The sequence below is a fragment of the Raphanus sativus genome, chromosome 6, assembly GCF_000801105.2.
Source record: "Raphanus sativus cultivar WK10039 chromosome 6, ASM80110v3, whole genome shotgun sequence".
NCBI lineage: Eukaryota > Viridiplantae > Streptophyta > Magnoliopsida > Brassicales > Brassicaceae > Raphanus > Raphanus sativus.
In genome coordinates this window covers 41,677,416-41,695,178 of record NC_079516.1, presented here as the reverse complement: position 1 = coordinate 41,695,178, position 17,763 = coordinate 41,677,416, and the positions used below count along the sequence as shown (strand labels likewise).

Here is a 17,763-nt window from a genome sequence, read left to right as displayed (position 1 = left end):
GCTATTTTTAAGTTTTTGTCACAAAAACATTCCTTAAAAAAATAAAATGACTAAAATAATCTTTTTGTTTTGAAAATTTTAATATTTTTCTTTTAAATTTGAAATCTCATCCCTAAAATGCACTCATTAACTCTAAACTCTAAGTTTAGATTAGTTAATCCAAGGGATAAAACTGCACATTTTATCCTTTAATAAAAACTTTTAGTCATTCTCTTTTCTGAAAACTATTTTTTTGTGTGAAAATAAACTAAAAATAACTATCCAAAAGAATTTCTCTAATTTAAGAGAGTTAGTTTAGTCATTTTCTTCACAAATTTAAATTATTTCTGAAAATTAATCATTTTTAATTATAAATTTGAAAAGTGACATCATCAAATATGTGGTAAATTAGTTTTTTTTATTAAATACAGAAAATAAAATAGTTATTAAAAATAGTTTTGGTCGCAAAATCAAAAGAAAATATTTATGAAAAAATGGTGAAGAGTTTGTAGAAAAATTAAAAGCACAGAAAAGAAAAACATGGATGAAACACTAGGTTCGAATCTGAGCTGCATGGGGCACCTTTTAACCTGCAGACCAACTAAGCTACATAGTACACTTTGTATTGCAAAGTGGACAATTTTTTTTTAAGAGTATGTGGTACGTGCCACAGGTATTTACTACGTGGGTCCGCCCCTGATCTGAGATGATCTACTTAAGTTTTCTTTTTATCATAAACATTATAGAATGGGTGAGTGAGTTCAAAATATGCAGATCAGGACAAATGTGCAGTTCAAAATGGATACATAGAACAAATGCATATCAACTAATTAGAGTCTGATTGGTTGGAGTGATTGTGAAAATTTTAGCGTCATTAAATGATTTGTACAATTAGTACAACAGTTAGAAATTAATGTGTTTGCATGATATCTGTGACTGTTTCATTTTTTGGTTATGTTCTCGTTAGATTAATTAGTATAATTATATATTTTATAGCATACTAAAATAATGTGTAAAAAATTACTTTTTACAGAAAATTATCTTAAATTTATGAATATGTCAAATAAATAAATAAATAAATATATGTGTTTTTTAAAATATTACAAAAACTTTTTGGTTTTATAAATAAATAAATATAGTTGTAAGTAGTATTTTTAGGAAAAGAAAAAAAGATAATAACCCATTGAACCTCTCTTTTTGGTTACTTTCTTTTTTCTCTATTGTGTTTGCACGACAGTTATTTCATGTAAAATGTTCAGCAAACATACAAAATTGCAGTCCATTTCTTCTGCATATTAATAATAAATGGACAAAAATATTGATAAAACTATAGTTTATTTCTCCTGTAATTTTTCTACATTTTTACTGTATCACATTCATATTCTACGTTTATTTGTTTCTAGGCCTGAACCTTTTATCCTATGTATATTGTTTCTAGGTCTAGGCATTTTATCCAGATCTGAAAATTCTAAATGGAACCGACCCAAAAATACTCTACCTGAAATCAAATCGAAAACTTACGAGTACCTATGGAATCCAAAATTCTTCTGTGAAAAAAAAACTGAAAAAACCGACCCGTTGTAGTACGGAATCATCTTCAAAGATCTCAGCAAAGCAAACATATGCCAAACGTGAGATCTGAAGCTGAAAAGAACCGACTCAAATAGATCTGACCCGATAAGAACTGATTCATACCTGATTAACAAACATGAATATCCAAAACTATGGTTTTGTATTATATTTTCCATATTTTATTTTATGATTTAGTTGAAATTTCTTTTTGTTAACAATCTTTGTTATTATTTTGTAACATTTTTAAGTAATATAAAGTTTTAAATGTAAATTTTAGAGTTTAAAAATATTTTATTTTAATTGTTAATAGTTAAGTTATTTTGCAAAATTTTAGATATGTATGATATATTTTGACAAAATTTGATGGAATTTAGGTATATATTGTATTTTTCAGATTCTAAATACTCGAACTCGATCTGGATCCAGAAATTACGAATATTTTACAAGTATTTTAATTATAGGCCCAAACCGATTTGGATCAAGAAAAGACCGATCCGTACCAGAGACGAACCGACCGGAACCAAAAATTTAGAAGTGACTATTGGAGACAAATGGTTAGGACCCAAATGTCCTGAATCTGTAAAGAACCAGTGCGAACCCGACTCAAAGACCCAAACGTCCAAATCTATTTGTTTATCTTGATAAATATTTTAAAATTGATTATACTTTGATCTGTGCATTCCAAATTTTACTTAACTGATTTTTATTTAATAATAACAATAATAACATACCTAGTTGAACTTAGTTATTTTAGGTATGTTAAATTATTTTAGAGTCAATAAACTAATTTTTTAAATATTTAACTTGTAAGTGGACTAATTACTTTTTAATTTGTTTTAAACTGGTCAAAGTATGTTTAATGTTTTATAATAGAATTAAGTTAATATATTTGTTCAATTTTTCTTATATTTGATGAATAATGCGTGGTGGAATAACCTGCAGAATCATGTATTTACAGAAATATCAGTTATAATTGGACACACCATTTAATTTAATAGGAAATATTAATTAACTAAAATAAAGACACTAAAATATATTCTAACATCTATATTATTAAAATCTAGAAGTACACTTAGAAATTACCCTTTAGTTTTTTAAATTATTTACACTGTCATGTCACTAACAATTAATGAATCTATTTTTTAGTTTCATTTGTCTTTTACAAATTAATAAATGTATGCCCTAAAAATCTATTTTAAATTAACAAAAAAAATCGTTGGAATATTAAATATTTGTATATACGAATTACCTTAAATAACTATAGGTGTAATAAAATGTAGATTCTTAGTGAACATGAATCATATATTTTCTGCACTTTTTTTCTACACATGTCTAAAAATATCAATCATGAATTACATCATATTGTCTGATTATATTTCATATGTCAATTTTTTTCAAATCTCACAACTTTATTATTTTAAAATATGATAAAGTAATATATTTAGATAAACCTAAATATACTAATAATTATAGACAAATATCTCACATTTATCTATCAATATCTACAAAACAAGATATTTTCAAATTCAACGCCAAATTTTGACCACAATTTTAAAATATTATTTCCAAAGACATCCTCCTATATTTATGGCATTTTAATTTTATATTATATTCTTTATAATGTTAAAATGTAAAATTGGTGCATTTGTATAAGGGAGTTAATTTTTTTTTGAATTTGACTGAATTTATTTCTTTGTTTTTTTGCTTGAAAATATTATTGATTATCAATAGCAATAAACATTATTAACTATCCAATAAATAACATTACATGAACATATTTGTCTATTCACACTACATGATTTTAAAACACTAAAATAAATTTAACACATCTTACTCTTATTATTTTTCTATCCATAAATGTTTATATGAATCGTAGTTTGATGTTTCTATTAATATTTAATATTATTTAATTATCTGATAGATTTAGATATAGTTGATATTTTATGTTATAGTTTTTAACGGATTTATTTTATCAAACACGTAAAATATTATCAATTTTTATAGAGTTTTACCGGGTTAACCGGTGCGGTGAGGTTGATGTGGTTTTTTGGGGTTTTACAGATTTTATCATGTTTTTAATTAATGAATTTTTTTGTCAAATCCTAATACTTACGGATCACCTGATTTACTAGCCGGGATTTTGGGTCGAGAACTAAAGCGCTAAAACATTTAAACTTTTATTGTGTTATTTTCATCTATTAAACTAAGTTGGCATTTTTTCATCTATTCCCTCCATAGCTAAGGAATAACTAAAAAGGAAATTTAATACCCGTGCGGTCGCACGAGTCAAGATCTAGTTATCATTATAATCAAACTGTTTTTGAATATTTGCATTTTCAAAATCTGGTTAAATAAAAATTTGGTATCTCTAGTCTGAATTCAAAAAAATAATATCTTATACCTTTCTGTAACATGATAGATCATAGTACATAATCTACACTAAATTTTATACATGTAAATCTTCATATTAATATTTAAATATTATTATAAATTGTGACCAAATTTGATATGACAATATCATCCTTAACTGTTTCTTTTTACAAAAAAAGTAATATAAACAAAGAAGAAAAGAAGAAAAGAATGAAGAGAAACAAAACAGTAAGAAATAAAAAATGTTCCTTATTATTAATTTTTGTATTTAATAATGAGTAATTTTTTTATGATTCCTTAAACACTTAAATTAAAATAAGAAAAAGAAACATTGAAAATAAATATTCTATCAAAAAATTTAAGCAATGATAAGGAATTAACTATTCTCGCTCATTCTTTTTTTTTCACCATTTTGACCCTTATTAATAAACATGTTTTAACTAAAATGTTGTGGTCAATCTCATAATATATCAGATCAAGTCAAAGTTAGAATCATTTAGCAATGGATAATTATGCTATTACAAACTAGTGAGAATATTACAAACTAATTTACAGCCGGCAATTTTATCTACTTAACGACAATTCACGTTTGACTGTGTTACTTGAGCCACTTTATGAGAATCACACTTGGTGGTAGTCTTTGCACCATACTGAAGATTTCTGATTCTCTGGTAATATTTTTTCTATTAATCTGTATAATTTCATCTTTTTGGAATTCGAAACTAAATCTGATGTAAAATCATTAGTGAAATTTTAGTTAAATCACTGACTTAAGAGGTTTTCACAAGTTGGATTTTATATGACTGATAAGGATATTTCCATATTTCAAAAGAGAAGTTATGGACAAAGATAAACATTTCGGAAACATTGGTTGAGTCCTTTTTCGTTCATTTTTAGTTATTGGACAGTATTTTGATATATTTTTAGTTTCCAAATCAAGAAATGTCACAAAATGAAGAATGAGAAACTGATAGTTTTTTTTTGTTGGAAATTTAATTCATTAGTTTTATAAAGGTTACACTATTCAAAACAAGATATATTAAAGCAACTCCAATGGAGCCTCTTGCCATTTTCTTAGACCCAAAACCTAGGTAAAATATAATAAAAAATTCGATGGGTCCCGCGGTACATCAAGGATTGGCCTCTTCAAGCCCTTCTTTAAGGATCAATTCGCTGGGAAGTTTGTCACTGTTCGCGGGCCCGCTGTTAGGTGGCGACCCGCCAAATAACAATAAAATATTTTAAAATAAAATTCTAAGGATTCTTAAAGGAGTCTCACGGTTGTGGTTGCTCTTACATCCAAATGATAACATAGCTTTTAGATTTACTCGTGCAACTTTTGCTAAACTATATGTTGCTACATTGGCTTCTATTCGGCATTTCTCAAGAGAAATTAACTATATATGGTGTTAATGTGCTAACATCTTATCAGAGTTCATTAGATCAGTTGGAATAGATGACTAATGTGTAAAAAGTCCTCTGTTCAAGTGACTGTTGGATAAAACTAATATTATATGTTGTGGTTTCAGGTTCGGGAAAATTACGAGATATTTGATCTTTTGAGCCAATATTCATTTTTATTGTTCGATTATTACGATATTGGTCACTTTAGATATAAAAGACCGCTTCACATGAATTTACTTTTGAGTTCATCTCCAAAAGATATTTATTAATCATAGTTGGATATCTTTGTGCGGGACTTGGATTGACATTTCTCATTCTCTCTATTAAACCAAGGACCACATTTATCTTGTGTCATTTTCTCTGATGAATCTTCTCAGCATCTTTTCTTGTCTCTTTCTTACTTGTCGATACAGATTTTGTAATCATAGTTGGATATCTTTGTGCGGGACTTGGATTGAATTTTCATGACCTTTGATTGGTTTCTGCCATGAACATCCCATTTATAGTTGAAGGATATTTTAGTTTTTTTTACAGATTTTATTATCCTGACTCTGATATCAATTGTTGGATTTTTTTTAGTTTATGTCAAACTTTTGATTATTTGAATTTGATTAGTCCTATATTGTTTTCTTTGAACTTAAGATGCTGTTTCACATGAATTTTTTTTTGGGTTCTTTCTCGAAATGACTAGTTGTTAAAAAAGGATATATTTTTATATATTTTACATTATTTATCTAAATTGATGTTAGCTTTGGATTGACATCTATCACGGGATTCGGTTCAAACCTCATGGAACTAAAAAAAATGCTAAACTCGTAAATCATCTTTTTAGATTCTTTGTAGTTTGGTTGGTCCGTGACTGTTCTGAAAATGATTAAAGAGGGTTTGCAATCACTAAGGAAGTAAATCTCTTATATTCCAGTTAAGTTATACGATGCACAGCTGAAGAAACTAATGGCTAGATAGCAAATTTTATTTGTTTTATGATGAATTGTTTTTTTGACATCGTGATGAGTTGGTTTATGATTTACGCTTTCACGATTTAACTTTTATTGTGCCATTCAACATGTATAATATTTATGTAAAATTAATTTTATAATAAAATTAAATCAAACTTAGCATATGTGAGATGTGTTATAAAACTGAATTAACTTATAAAATATCTTTAAAAATTAATGTGTTACGGATAAATAGAAGGACAATTCTGTTTTAACTCCAAGTTAATCGATACAATTAAAATACAAGACCTTTTGAGGTTTTCTTAGTTTTTATAGTATTTACAATAATATCAATAATTTTTCATTTTAATTAAAACAATATAGAAATTATTGTAAACTACCAATCAAATTGTTTATTGTAAACTAAATATATGTGAAAGAGGAATCATGCATTCATTGTTTATGCAAAAAAAAATTGTATCCATTTTTATGTAAAAAGAAATATTTGGTTTAATAAGAGTACATTGATATTAGTTAGATTAAAAACCTATTTTATGATAACGGTTATTGAATTTATTTTAGTTGGATTGTATAACTTTCTTTTATAGTTCAGAAAACAGTCGATAAAAAAACTAAAATTATGATGTAGTCATAAAGTACTAGTTAGAACTTAACACTATGTGAATGTAATTTTGTAATTTGAATAAAATTGTAATATTTATCAAAAATTACTTCTCGCATACCCAGACGTTGAATATATTTGAGATCTTAAAATAAAGTTTCAGTTTTTACTTACCAAATTAAAAAAAAAAAATCAAAACTTCTAAATTTTTTTTTTTTTGACATCAATAACACAGACTCATCAAAACTTCTAAATTATTATAAACTGTAATTGACACTTTTAACATATTACTAGATTTTGACATGTGCACCGGTGTGGATGTATTTTTTTATAAAATATATTGCTATTATTTTTCATGTTAATATTAGGGCTGGGCAAAAAAATCTGAATCCAAAAAATCGAACCAATTCCAATCCAAAAAGTAGTATCAAATCAGATCTGAACAAAAATATTTCGGATACCCAAATGTATTCGGAATAGTCTTATATACTGATATATATATTAATCATTTTTAGATTTAGTGTATATAAAAACATCCAGAATATATATAGTACTTTTAAGTTGATTTAAATACTTAAAATATATATAAATAGTCAAAAGTAAATATCTAAAATAGTTAAAGTATATCCAAAACACCAAAAATACTTAAATTAATTATTGATTATCTATCAAAATATTTAAATCAAACCAAATTATATGTTAAGTTTAGGTATTTGGACATATGTTAGTCAAATTTATATGTAATATGTTATTTTGTTTATAAACTTTGAGAAATTTAAAGTATATAATGAAATTTTAAATTTTAAAATTAATTTAAATAGGTTATCACAATCTGAACTGAACCCGCAAAGATCCGAATCGAATCCAAAGTAAATTTTAGAAATATCCGAATGGGGCTGAAATATTTGACCCCGAAAACATGAAACTCAAATAGATCCGAACCGACCATGAGTATCCGAACGCCCACCCTACTCAAAACCTTAGTAACATAAACACTCACATTTAATTAATCATATTTTATACGTACCATCATATAAGTAATCATATAATTAATAGTATTTTATACGTACTATCATATAAATAACCACATATATTATATTTTAAAACTTTAATGTGAAATATAATAACCATAATTTAAATTGGAATATGAAATTGAACTTTGTATTGTGTTCTTTCTTATATATATTGAAAACATTTTTAATAATGGTTATTGGAAAATATTTTAGTAAAAATAAATTTTTGAGTCAACTTTTGATATAAATCAACTTTATATTATTATTTTGATTTGAAATATGTGTATAAAGTTTAAATTTTATTTTATGATCATTTTAAATAAAAATGTTTTAGATAATTAGATTAGTTCATTTTCTTATATTATAAAATTGGTCCAAATAGATAGTTTCTCATAATATAATGGATTTCTAAATTTTCTTAATAACATATATCAATTTTGTTTTTAATATATTGTTAGTCATGTTTCCAAACATCATTATATTATTTTTATATTGTTATTCATGTTTCCAAACAACCTATTTTTTAATATTTATACATGTTTCCAAATAAACCTTTTTAAAACTACTATCTATGTTTCTAAACAAACAACTTTTTTTTTAATTGTTATTCATGTTCTAAACAAATATTTTTTAATATACTATCCATGTTTTCAAACAATTTTTTTTTAATTACTAATCATATTTCCAAACAAATCTAATTTGTACTTGAATTTTAATAATATAATTTTGATCTAAGCTTTAAATTTTGAAATGAAAGAAAGATAATTTGCACATATCAAATTCCAGTACATGTGTTACATTGGGATGAGTAATTAGTTTTCTTTTTAACTATTTTAACATATCCATGTTTGTATTTTTTTTTTGGAAACTCATTTGTTGTATTTCACTCGTTAAGGGCATGCGCATCAGTAAACTCTCCTGTTTCGATTACCCATGTATTTTTTATTCCCTCTGTTTCATTATAAGTGTCGTTTTAGACTTGTGCACACGGATTAAGAAAGCATTTAATTTTGCATATTTTCAATATAAAAACATCATTACCGATACAATTCAACCAATAGAAAAATAGAATGGAGAATAAAGTTAATAAATTTTGCATTGAAACTCTAAAACGACACTTATTTTGCAACGAAAAAAATTCTCTAAAACGACACTTAATATGAAACGGAGGGAGTATTATTTTAATTTTATTTTTTTTGTTTGACTTTTCAGTAAAAAAAAAAATAATGATTAAATCTATCACGGACCGTCACGTGTCGTGGGCCCGCGGAACAGTGACGACTCGGTATCACTGCGGCGAATTTCTACGACCCAGGTTCAATGGCAACTCATTATTATATTATTTTTTTTTTGAAAAACATGTGAACCCCTGCTTTGACCCTCTAATGCAGTTGCTCTAACTATCAACCCCACCAAATATCACTATAAGCTCTTCCAAAGATATCCGATTTATTATGTATGCTTCAAATTAGTTTTTGGAGCGTTTTTCTGCAAAAGATCATAAGTATTCAATAAAGTTCTCTAATAATGTTTAAAAAGGGAAAATAAAAGGCAGGCACTCATTGATTTGTCCATGTCTGTCCAAAGGATTCCTCTAACAGAAATAATACGAAAGGTTTAAATTAAAGCAAGGATTTGGACAGACAGTAAGCAAAAGCAAACGATATAGCTAGCGTTCGCACAATTATACACTGCCTTTGTCTTTTGTCCCTTTCTAACGAATTGATTGCAATTGCGAAAATTTATGTGCATAAAACTAAAGATTCTAATATTACGGTAGGTACGTGTATCCATCTTAATTTAATTTGTGGTGTCATGAGTTCTTGAACAAGCGCAATCATATTCAGATTTTTTTTCTCGAAAGAGCAAGTTGGGTTTAGAGTGGCTACAAAAAGGTTCTTCTCACAATTCCAAAATATTATATTTTTGTTCTAGGAGAATTTATAAATATCATAACCAATAACATTAGAATTTTGGTTATTTCTTCAATTGTTTTTATAGTGAACCAGTGATTTTATTTCTACCATCTGATTGATTCTCTAGGATGAATATTCTCTGGGATGAATATACTACTATTCACGAGATTTTAATAAATTTTTATTTAAACCTGTGAGGCAACTACTCAATAAGTGAGAACAATATTTGTCCACATTTTTTTATAACATCAAATATTTGTCCACATTATCACTTGATTTAATCATTTCAAATGTTTAACTTAAATATATCGATCTTTAAATCAACATATGGCTATTTTTAAATAGTTGAATTATTTTTCTGAACGCTTAGATTGAATTTTTTTAAGACATTTCTGATGGTTTACTCTATTTTTACTATGAAAAGAGTAAAAATTTTTTTGAAAAAAAAAATAATAAATAGAGTTGAAGTTTGTTTCAGTTGTATTCTATTTTAGAGTAAAAAATAAAATGATGAACCAAAAAAATAGAAAGGTTACTCTATAGTTGGAGTGAACTTATTTTTCACTCTATTATATAGTAAAAAATAAAGTACAATTGGAGCATTTTATTCTAAATTTTATTTTAAAGTGAAAAATAGAGCGATGTTAAATTATGCGTTCGAATCGGGTTTTTTATTCGGGCAACTGATTACCTTTCTCGAGGTGGCAAACAAAAAAAAAAATTAATAAAATAAAAAATTTGGAAAACTCATCACTTTTTTTCTCTTCTTTTGATTTCTATGTATACGAGCAACTAAAGAAGCTAACTCTATAAATACATTAATCTCTTCGATCCCATAACCCAACTCTCTCACATAACAAACAAAAATTCTAAACACAAAACAAAATGGACTCGAGAACATCATTTCTCACATTTCTCCTCTGTATATTCCTTTTCTCTCACTTCCCCCCCTCAAACTCCAAACCTGTCACAAACGGCCCTTTATCATTCTCTTCGTCGGCGAGTTTGCCCACTCTCACGGCGGAGAGGTTAATCAAAGGTTTCAACTTGATGCCTACCCGTGACGTCAATGTCATCCCTGAAGACGGTTCCGAGGCTCCCAGACTCGTCGAGAGAAACTTTGATTTGCCGGCGGCCATTGACCGCCGTGACTCCGGCGGTTCTCCTTCGCTTCAGGACTTTGGTCACCATGCTGGTTACTACAAACTTCCTAACTCAAAAGCAGCCAGGTAACTTCCAAATTTTACTGTAACCGGTAAACCATGAATTAAACCGGTTTAACCATCCCGGTTTAAATTTTCAGAAAGTTAAAAAGTAACATTCCGAGATTTTAATGGTCAATTTATTTACAGGATGTTCTATTTCTTCTTCGAGTCAAGAAGCAACAAAGCCGATCCTGTGGTGATTTGGCTAACCGGTGGACCCGGTTGCAGCAGCGAACTGGCTCTGTTCTATGAGAACGGACCGTTCACCGTCTCCAACAACTCTTCTCTTGCTTGGAACGATTTCGGTTGGGACAAGGTTGGTTAGAAAAATGGTCAACCAAAACACGCTTTCTCGTCCCAACAAGAAACCAATAATCTCAACCACTTCTTTTGATTTTTAATATTTAGCTTCTTTTTTAATTTAAAAATGTTTAGGCGTCAAATCTAATCTACGTGGACCAACCGGTAGGGACTGGTTTTAGTTATACATCGGACGAAAGTGATCTCCGACATGATGAGGATGGTGTCAGTAATGACCTTTACGACTTCTTACAGGTTCGGTTTCAGTACTTTCCTCTGTTTTTTTTTGTCAAGAACTTCCCTCTGTTTCATCACATAAAATATGTTCTTGTCTTCTTGAAAATCTTTTTTTTCTTTTCTAATATGTTGTTTGCTTTCTTTGCAGGCATTTTTCAAAGAACATCCACAATTCGTGAAGAATGATTTTTACATAACCGGTGAATCCTACGCCGGACATTACATTCCGGCATTGGCTTCAAGAGTTCACCGTGGAAACAAGAACAAGGAAGGAACTCACATCAACCTTAAGGTAAATCCTGTTTCTACTATTTTCTTGTTAAATTGTATTATCACCCTTATTTTCAACATTGAGATAAACCAACCCGGTTTACATCAGGGATTTGCGATTGGTAACGGTTTGACCAACCCGGAGATCCAATATGCTGCATACGCGGATTACGCGCTCGACATGAAGTTGATCTCACAATCTGATCACGATAACCTCAACCGTGATTACGAATCTTGTCAACAATCCATCAAAGAATGCAGTAAATATTTATCATCCTCTTTTCTTTAAACAAACGTTACAAAAAAACATTCAAAAGTTTTTGATTACAAGTCGTTTCTTTCTTTTTTACGCGATTTTTTTAAGGCGCTGATGGAAGTGATGAAGCTTGTGCGTCTTCTTACATTGTATGCAACAACATATTCCAAAAGATCATGAATATCGCTGGAAACGTAAACGTGAGCATCAAAACATAGTTCAATCAATCCATTTTTTTTACTTCTTTCTTCTTGAGGTAACTTACAAGACTTCTCTCTCTTTCTGAAGTACTACGACGTGAGGAAACAATGCAAAGGAAGCTTGTGCTATGATTTCTCGAACATGGAGAAGTTCTTGAACCAGAGATCCGTCCGCACGGCATTAGGTGTTGGAGATATCAAGTTTGTGTCATGCAGTACCGCCGTCTATGATGCAATGCAGCTGGATTGGATGAAGAATCTTGAGGTCGGGATTCCCGCTCTGCTCGAAGATGGAATCAAGATGCTTATCTATGCTGGAGAGTACGATCTCATCTGCAATTGGCTCGGTACGCTTCCTTTGCTCTATGTCCATGTGCTTGATGCTAGTTGCAACGTTTGTCTCTACTCAACCGGTTAATCTGAGATTAATTGATTGAAAATCTTCTTCTTGGTTTATGTTCTCGACAGGAAACTCGAAATGGGTTCACGAGATGGAATGGTCAGGGCGAAAAGAGTTTGTAGCAGCTGCAACGGTTCCATTCAATGTAGATAATAAAGAAGCCGGTTTAATGAAGAACCACGGTTCACTCACTTTCCTCAAGGTAAACCAAAACAAAACCTTGAACCTAATCCCATCGATATAATATTAACTTCAATTGAAATGGGGACAACCTTTTTTACAGGTCCACGATGCTGGACACATGGTTCCAATGGATCAGCCAAAAGCAGCATTGCAAATGCTCAAGGATTGGATGCAAGGAAAGCTCGGTACACCCACCGGTCGGACCGCTCGCCAGTGATTTCATTTCTTCTCAACATCAGAGATTCCAAACACCAAACAGATTGTACTCTTGTTACGTATCTAGATCATCATTTTTAACTTATATAAGTAAACTAAATAATATATACCCTTGTGAATTATTTCTATGAATACACAGGAAACTTCATTTTTTTTATAAACGCGAAAAGAAAAATTATTCTGTTACAAAGATTTGACTGTTCCAAGTTTACAGAACCAAATCTAAAGATTCCAGAAGATGACACAGAAAGTAAAGCTTGTGAGGTTAACGATGACCGTCATAAGAACGATCTCGATAATCTTTGTCATCATCAGAATCATAATCATCGAGGATGAGCGTAACACCATTGTTCTTTAGCGAGTTGATAACAGCCCACACCTTGGTTCGACTCTTGAACCCTTTCTTTTCGATTTCTTTCTTGACATCGGCGTGGATACCTCTCCCTTGCCCATCTTGGAGCCCTTCTACTTTCAACCTCATCGCCAGAACCTCTCCCACGATAGCAGCTGCTTTGGCGTTGCAAGTGCGGCCACACTCTAGTGAGTTCTTGATCGCGTGCTCTACGGTTGATGCTGTTGTCACTACTCTCCCGTTGTTTCTGTCCACTACGTTTGCTGTTATGTACTTGATGGACATGAAGAGCCTCAGGACGTACCTTTTCAGAACCGTCATTCGTTCTATCAAAGCCTGTTCGATCTGAAACATTGAGAAGAGAGCTCAAAAACAAGTGAAAAATATAACAAACAGCAAAAGTTAACCTTCTACGGACCAGAACAGGACAGGGACAAGATCTTATGCATTCTGTACGAAACCATGATGCAAAGCTATTTAAAAAAAAAATATCAAATCAAGAAAAAGGCAGAACATTTCCAGTTTTAAGAACCACAATTAATTTCACTAAATAATCATCTAGCGAATCCAGGTTGATGTACCAAGGAAGGGAGACGAGGAGAAGATGAAAACGGGAGTAAAGTGGCATACCTGGGAATCGAGGTCTGTTGAGTTGCCGGAATCCCAAGTCCAAGTCGCCGGAAATTGTCCAGAGTCGAACGAAGGAGCTTGGAGAAGAGAGAAATCGAGAAAGACTTATACAGAACCGAAGCAGACCAAACCCTAACATACTGTTAACCGGTTGGCTTATTTGTGATACCCAAACCGATTATTCACCTTTGCGTTTGGACGAACGACGACGCCACTGAATTTAAAAAAAGTTTTAGATAGTTGGGCTGAAGTGGCCCATAAAACTAATGAACCATAACGGTGGAGGTTTCACAATGCATCCTTGAACTAGTTTCTAAAATGGTCTTTTGTTTTTTTTTTTTTGCTTTTTGGTTGTTCTTTTTCTGTATATGAACTGATTATTTTTTTAGAGTGAAATGATGAGACGTCTTTACCAATAAACGGATAGATGTTTGGAAAATTTGGCTCAATATACAAAAAAAAACAATGGTAATTAGGTATCTATGCAAAATTCATAAGTATTTACAGAAGTGATAAGAGAAGTGAAGTAGAATTTACAAAATAATCCCTAAATAGCTAAATATAGTGTTTGAAACATAGCAAAAAATTATGTGTTAGACATCAAATATCTTAACAAAACCCATTTTTATATGACTTTGTTATCAACGAATAACGAAGCCCTGTTCTTTTGGAGAACGCAGAGTGTCAGCGGCAAACAGACCAAAATATGAAAGATTTAAAGTGACAGGTCAGCAAGAAAGTTAAAATAGAGAGTCAATAACTGACGTTAGCGACAAATCAGGGATGTACGGGAGACGCTACTTTTTACAGCGGCAAAAGAAATACGGAAAAGATGAGTAGCGTCAATGCCCGGCGGGAAGTGTTTAACGGCGCTGCACTTACAACTCTCTGTTTTCTTTGTTAATTTTGTACGCTCACCGCTGCGTCAGCGTTGACGAAAAGAACAGGGCTTAAAATCATATTAGCATTTGACCCGAAAAAAGACAAGCTTCTAGCGCCTTCAGAAGATGTACTCTTTTCTTCAGAAACCCAATCCCGATATTTTAGCACATCTTTCTTGTTTTTTTTTTTTTTTTTTTGTAAAAGAGCACATATTTCTTGTTGTTTTGATAACTTTCATAAAACTCAACTTAATTGCTTCTTCTTTGGTCTTTCTTTTATATAATCGCCCTGACATCTCTCCAAGGAAGAAATGTTTCTTCATGTAGACTTTTAAATTATGACTAGTTGCGTCTTAAAACACTCGTTCATTTTCTGTACTTGATTCTTGAATCAGTAATTTAATTTTCTAAGACTTTAAAGACACGGCTCAATAAACATAGAGAAAATTGATGGAGAATCCTTTCATATAGAACGACATTTTACATCACGAGCACCGGGCTCACTGAACCTCACTTATCAAGCCAGGATCTAACTCAGCACATCTTTCAAAAGAGGAAACATAAAAAAAAAAAAAACATAAAGCTATCGTCGAGGATTATTTATGTGTGGAAAACGATTTTATTGTGTTTATCCTTCACTAGACATGAGCTGGAGTTCCGGTCTCCGGTGTTGGAATATCAGCCAACATAGCCTTCCGGCCTCTCTCGGAACGGCTGTTTTCAGCGAATTTGATACTTCCCTCGTGTAGTCCTAAGCTCTTCTCTTCCTCTGTCCATTCCCCTCCATAATAATGTTCCTCCTTAGATCTTTCTTCGTGCTGCGATGGCCTCAAGAACATGCTTCCCCACTGCGGGAAATGTATAAATGCAACCGGAAGAGTACAAACAACCGCCATAACACCCATCAATGAAAGTCCTTCAGCTGTACTAAACCTTGACGAGGAGAAGAAAAGAAGTTGAGTAACTCCAGACCCAAAATTTCCTCCAGCGCCAGTTAGTCCTGAGATAAGCCCAAGAGAACGTCGGGAAACAAAAGGTGCAACGCCGAAAAGGGCTCCACAAGCGGCTTGTGTGCCGATGGAAAAGAGCATCATGGCTAAGATAGCTATAGGGAGTGAACTAGCACGACCGAGCCAGATGCAGAACAGAGCTCCAACGGTTTGTAAGATCCACAAGGTCCATAGCCGTCCCCTCATGCCAAAGAGGCGTGCAGCTACATCTGAGGCGTAGCCACCGAAGGGACGGGCGAAGAAGTTTGCCATACCAAAGCTGGCTGCTATTATACCGGCTGTGTGGAGCGTTAGGTGAAACCTATCGTAGAAGTATCCAGATATAACATTGTTGATCGTTAATTCAACTCCCATAGAGAATCCGTAAAGAACGAATAAGATCCATGTTCTGTAGTTCTTGACAGCGAACCAGAATACCTATAAAATAATACATAACAACAAGGAAAAGATATGAATACCTATAAAATAATACATAACAACAAGGAAAAGATATGATTAAGATCGCATATACTTGTATTATATCTTAAATATCGATACTTTATTTTAATATTTATAAAATAAAAGATATTGATATTGATATTTATAATATAGTATGTAATTAATTACCTTGGAGAATTTGTCTTTGGAAACTTGACCACTCTTTTGGAGGGTACTGAGGTTACCGTCAGGGAGATCTTGGCCGAGAGTGAGGACAAGAATGCCCATAATGATCTGAAGAAATCCGGGGATGAAGAAGGCGAACCTCCACGCCGTGAAAGGAGTGGCTCCGGCGAGTTTGATGACGTGGTACACCATTGGCATGAGTAGCTGAGTCACGCCTCCTCCCATATCTCCCCAACCTCCGGCACATCCGTTAACGAGTCCGATAATTTTACCAGTAAACATAACGCTAGTCCAGTACTGGCATGACACGAATGTAGCTAAGCAAAAACCAATCATGAAGCGCACGGCTAAGTAGCTTCCCGCATCAGACACGAAAGACATGGAGAAAACAGCTGGAGCCGAGAGCAGAAGAGAGAAAGCTGTGCCGTAACGTGCCCCTAGAAGGTCACATACGGCACCCATAGCGAGCCTTGAGAAAATCGCGCCAGAGACGGATGCGACTCCGGCGTTTCCTATATCAGTTTTAGTCAGGTCGAGGTTGTCGCGGATGACGGGGACTAGAGGTGCGGCCGCGAAGGTGGAGATGAAGCAAGTGAAGAAAGAGATCCATCCTAAGTGGAAGGCTCGCATGTGTGGTTTGGCGAATGAGAGTGGTTTGAACACTTTTGCTCTGTGTTCTGAGTCAACCGGGATGGGGAACATAGCCGTGGGATCATCTGATCGGATGGCTTGAGACGAAGGGCCATCTTCAACGGAGAAGGAGAAGACTTGTTCCCTTGCCGTGACTCCATGCAAGGAGCTCCCGATAGAGCCGTCTCCATTGGGGGCCATTGTTCTTTTGTTCAAAGAAAATGGGAGAAATTAAAGAAAGACTCTAGCAAATGAGGAGGGTTATGTTTTCTTCTTTGTGCCCTACGTTGTTTTTTCTTGTTTTGGGTGTAAGTTGGAAAAGAGAACTTACATATCAATTTATAGAGGAGTTGGAGATCTCGTATGGACATAGAGGGTATGGTTAGGTGGATTTGAATAATCAGTTTTATTATTATTACCGATCACAACTTATGTTTAGTTTTCGTGGCTTCCTTCAGAAGTAGTTCACACGGAGATGGAGAATATTCTATTAGTAATAAGTATATGCAGTCTATGCGTAATGCAAATTACGTGCCACGTTCATTATAAAATTGTTTATTTAGTTATCTTAATACG

At 32.0% G+C, this 17,763-nt stretch overlaps 3 protein-coding genes across 3 annotated transcripts; 1 reads left to right on the top strand and 2 right to left on the bottom strand.

Annotated features, from left to right (window-relative positions):
• Positions 1 to 10,633: 10,633 nt before the first annotated feature.
• Positions 10,634 to 13,233, top strand: LOC108813337 (serine carboxypeptidase-like 48). The gene is made up of 9 exons (XM_018585866.2): positions 10,634 to 11,043; positions 11,167 to 11,335; positions 11,455 to 11,574; positions 11,705 to 11,848; positions 11,936 to 12,086; positions 12,191 to 12,282; positions 12,371 to 12,629; positions 12,751 to 12,884; positions 12,966 to 13,233. The coding sequence occupies exons 1-9, from the start codon at positions 10,700 to 10,702 to the stop codon at positions 13,080 to 13,082; spliced, it is 1,530 nt and encodes a 509-aa protein (XP_018441368.1). The 5' UTR covers positions 10,634 to 10,699; the 3' UTR covers positions 13,083 to 13,233.
• LOC108813338 (uncharacterized) lies at positions 13,214 to 14,248 on the bottom strand. Its single transcript, XM_018585867.1, has 2 exons — positions 14,064 to 14,248; positions 13,214 to 13,778 (listed from the first exon to the last, which is right to left on the bottom strand). The coding sequence occupies exon 2, from the start codon at positions 13,752 to 13,754 to the stop codon at positions 13,347 to 13,349; it is 408 nt and encodes a 135-aa protein (XP_018441369.1). The 5' UTR covers positions 13,755 to 13,778; positions 14,064 to 14,248; the 3' UTR covers positions 13,214 to 13,346.
• Positions 14,249 to 15,376: 1,128 nt separating this feature from the next.
• On the bottom strand, positions 15,377 to 17,485 carry LOC108811786 (high affinity nitrate transporter 2.6). Its single transcript, XM_018583880.2, has 2 exons — positions 16,561 to 17,485; positions 15,377 to 16,371 (listed from the first exon to the last, which is right to left on the bottom strand). Exons 1-2 carry the CDS (start codon positions 17,386 to 17,388, stop codon positions 15,583 to 15,585), a joined length of 1,617 nt encoding a protein of 538 aa, XP_018439382.1. The 5' UTR covers positions 17,389 to 17,485; the 3' UTR covers positions 15,377 to 15,582.
• Between the last annotated feature and the right edge of the window lie 278 nt (positions 17,486 to 17,763).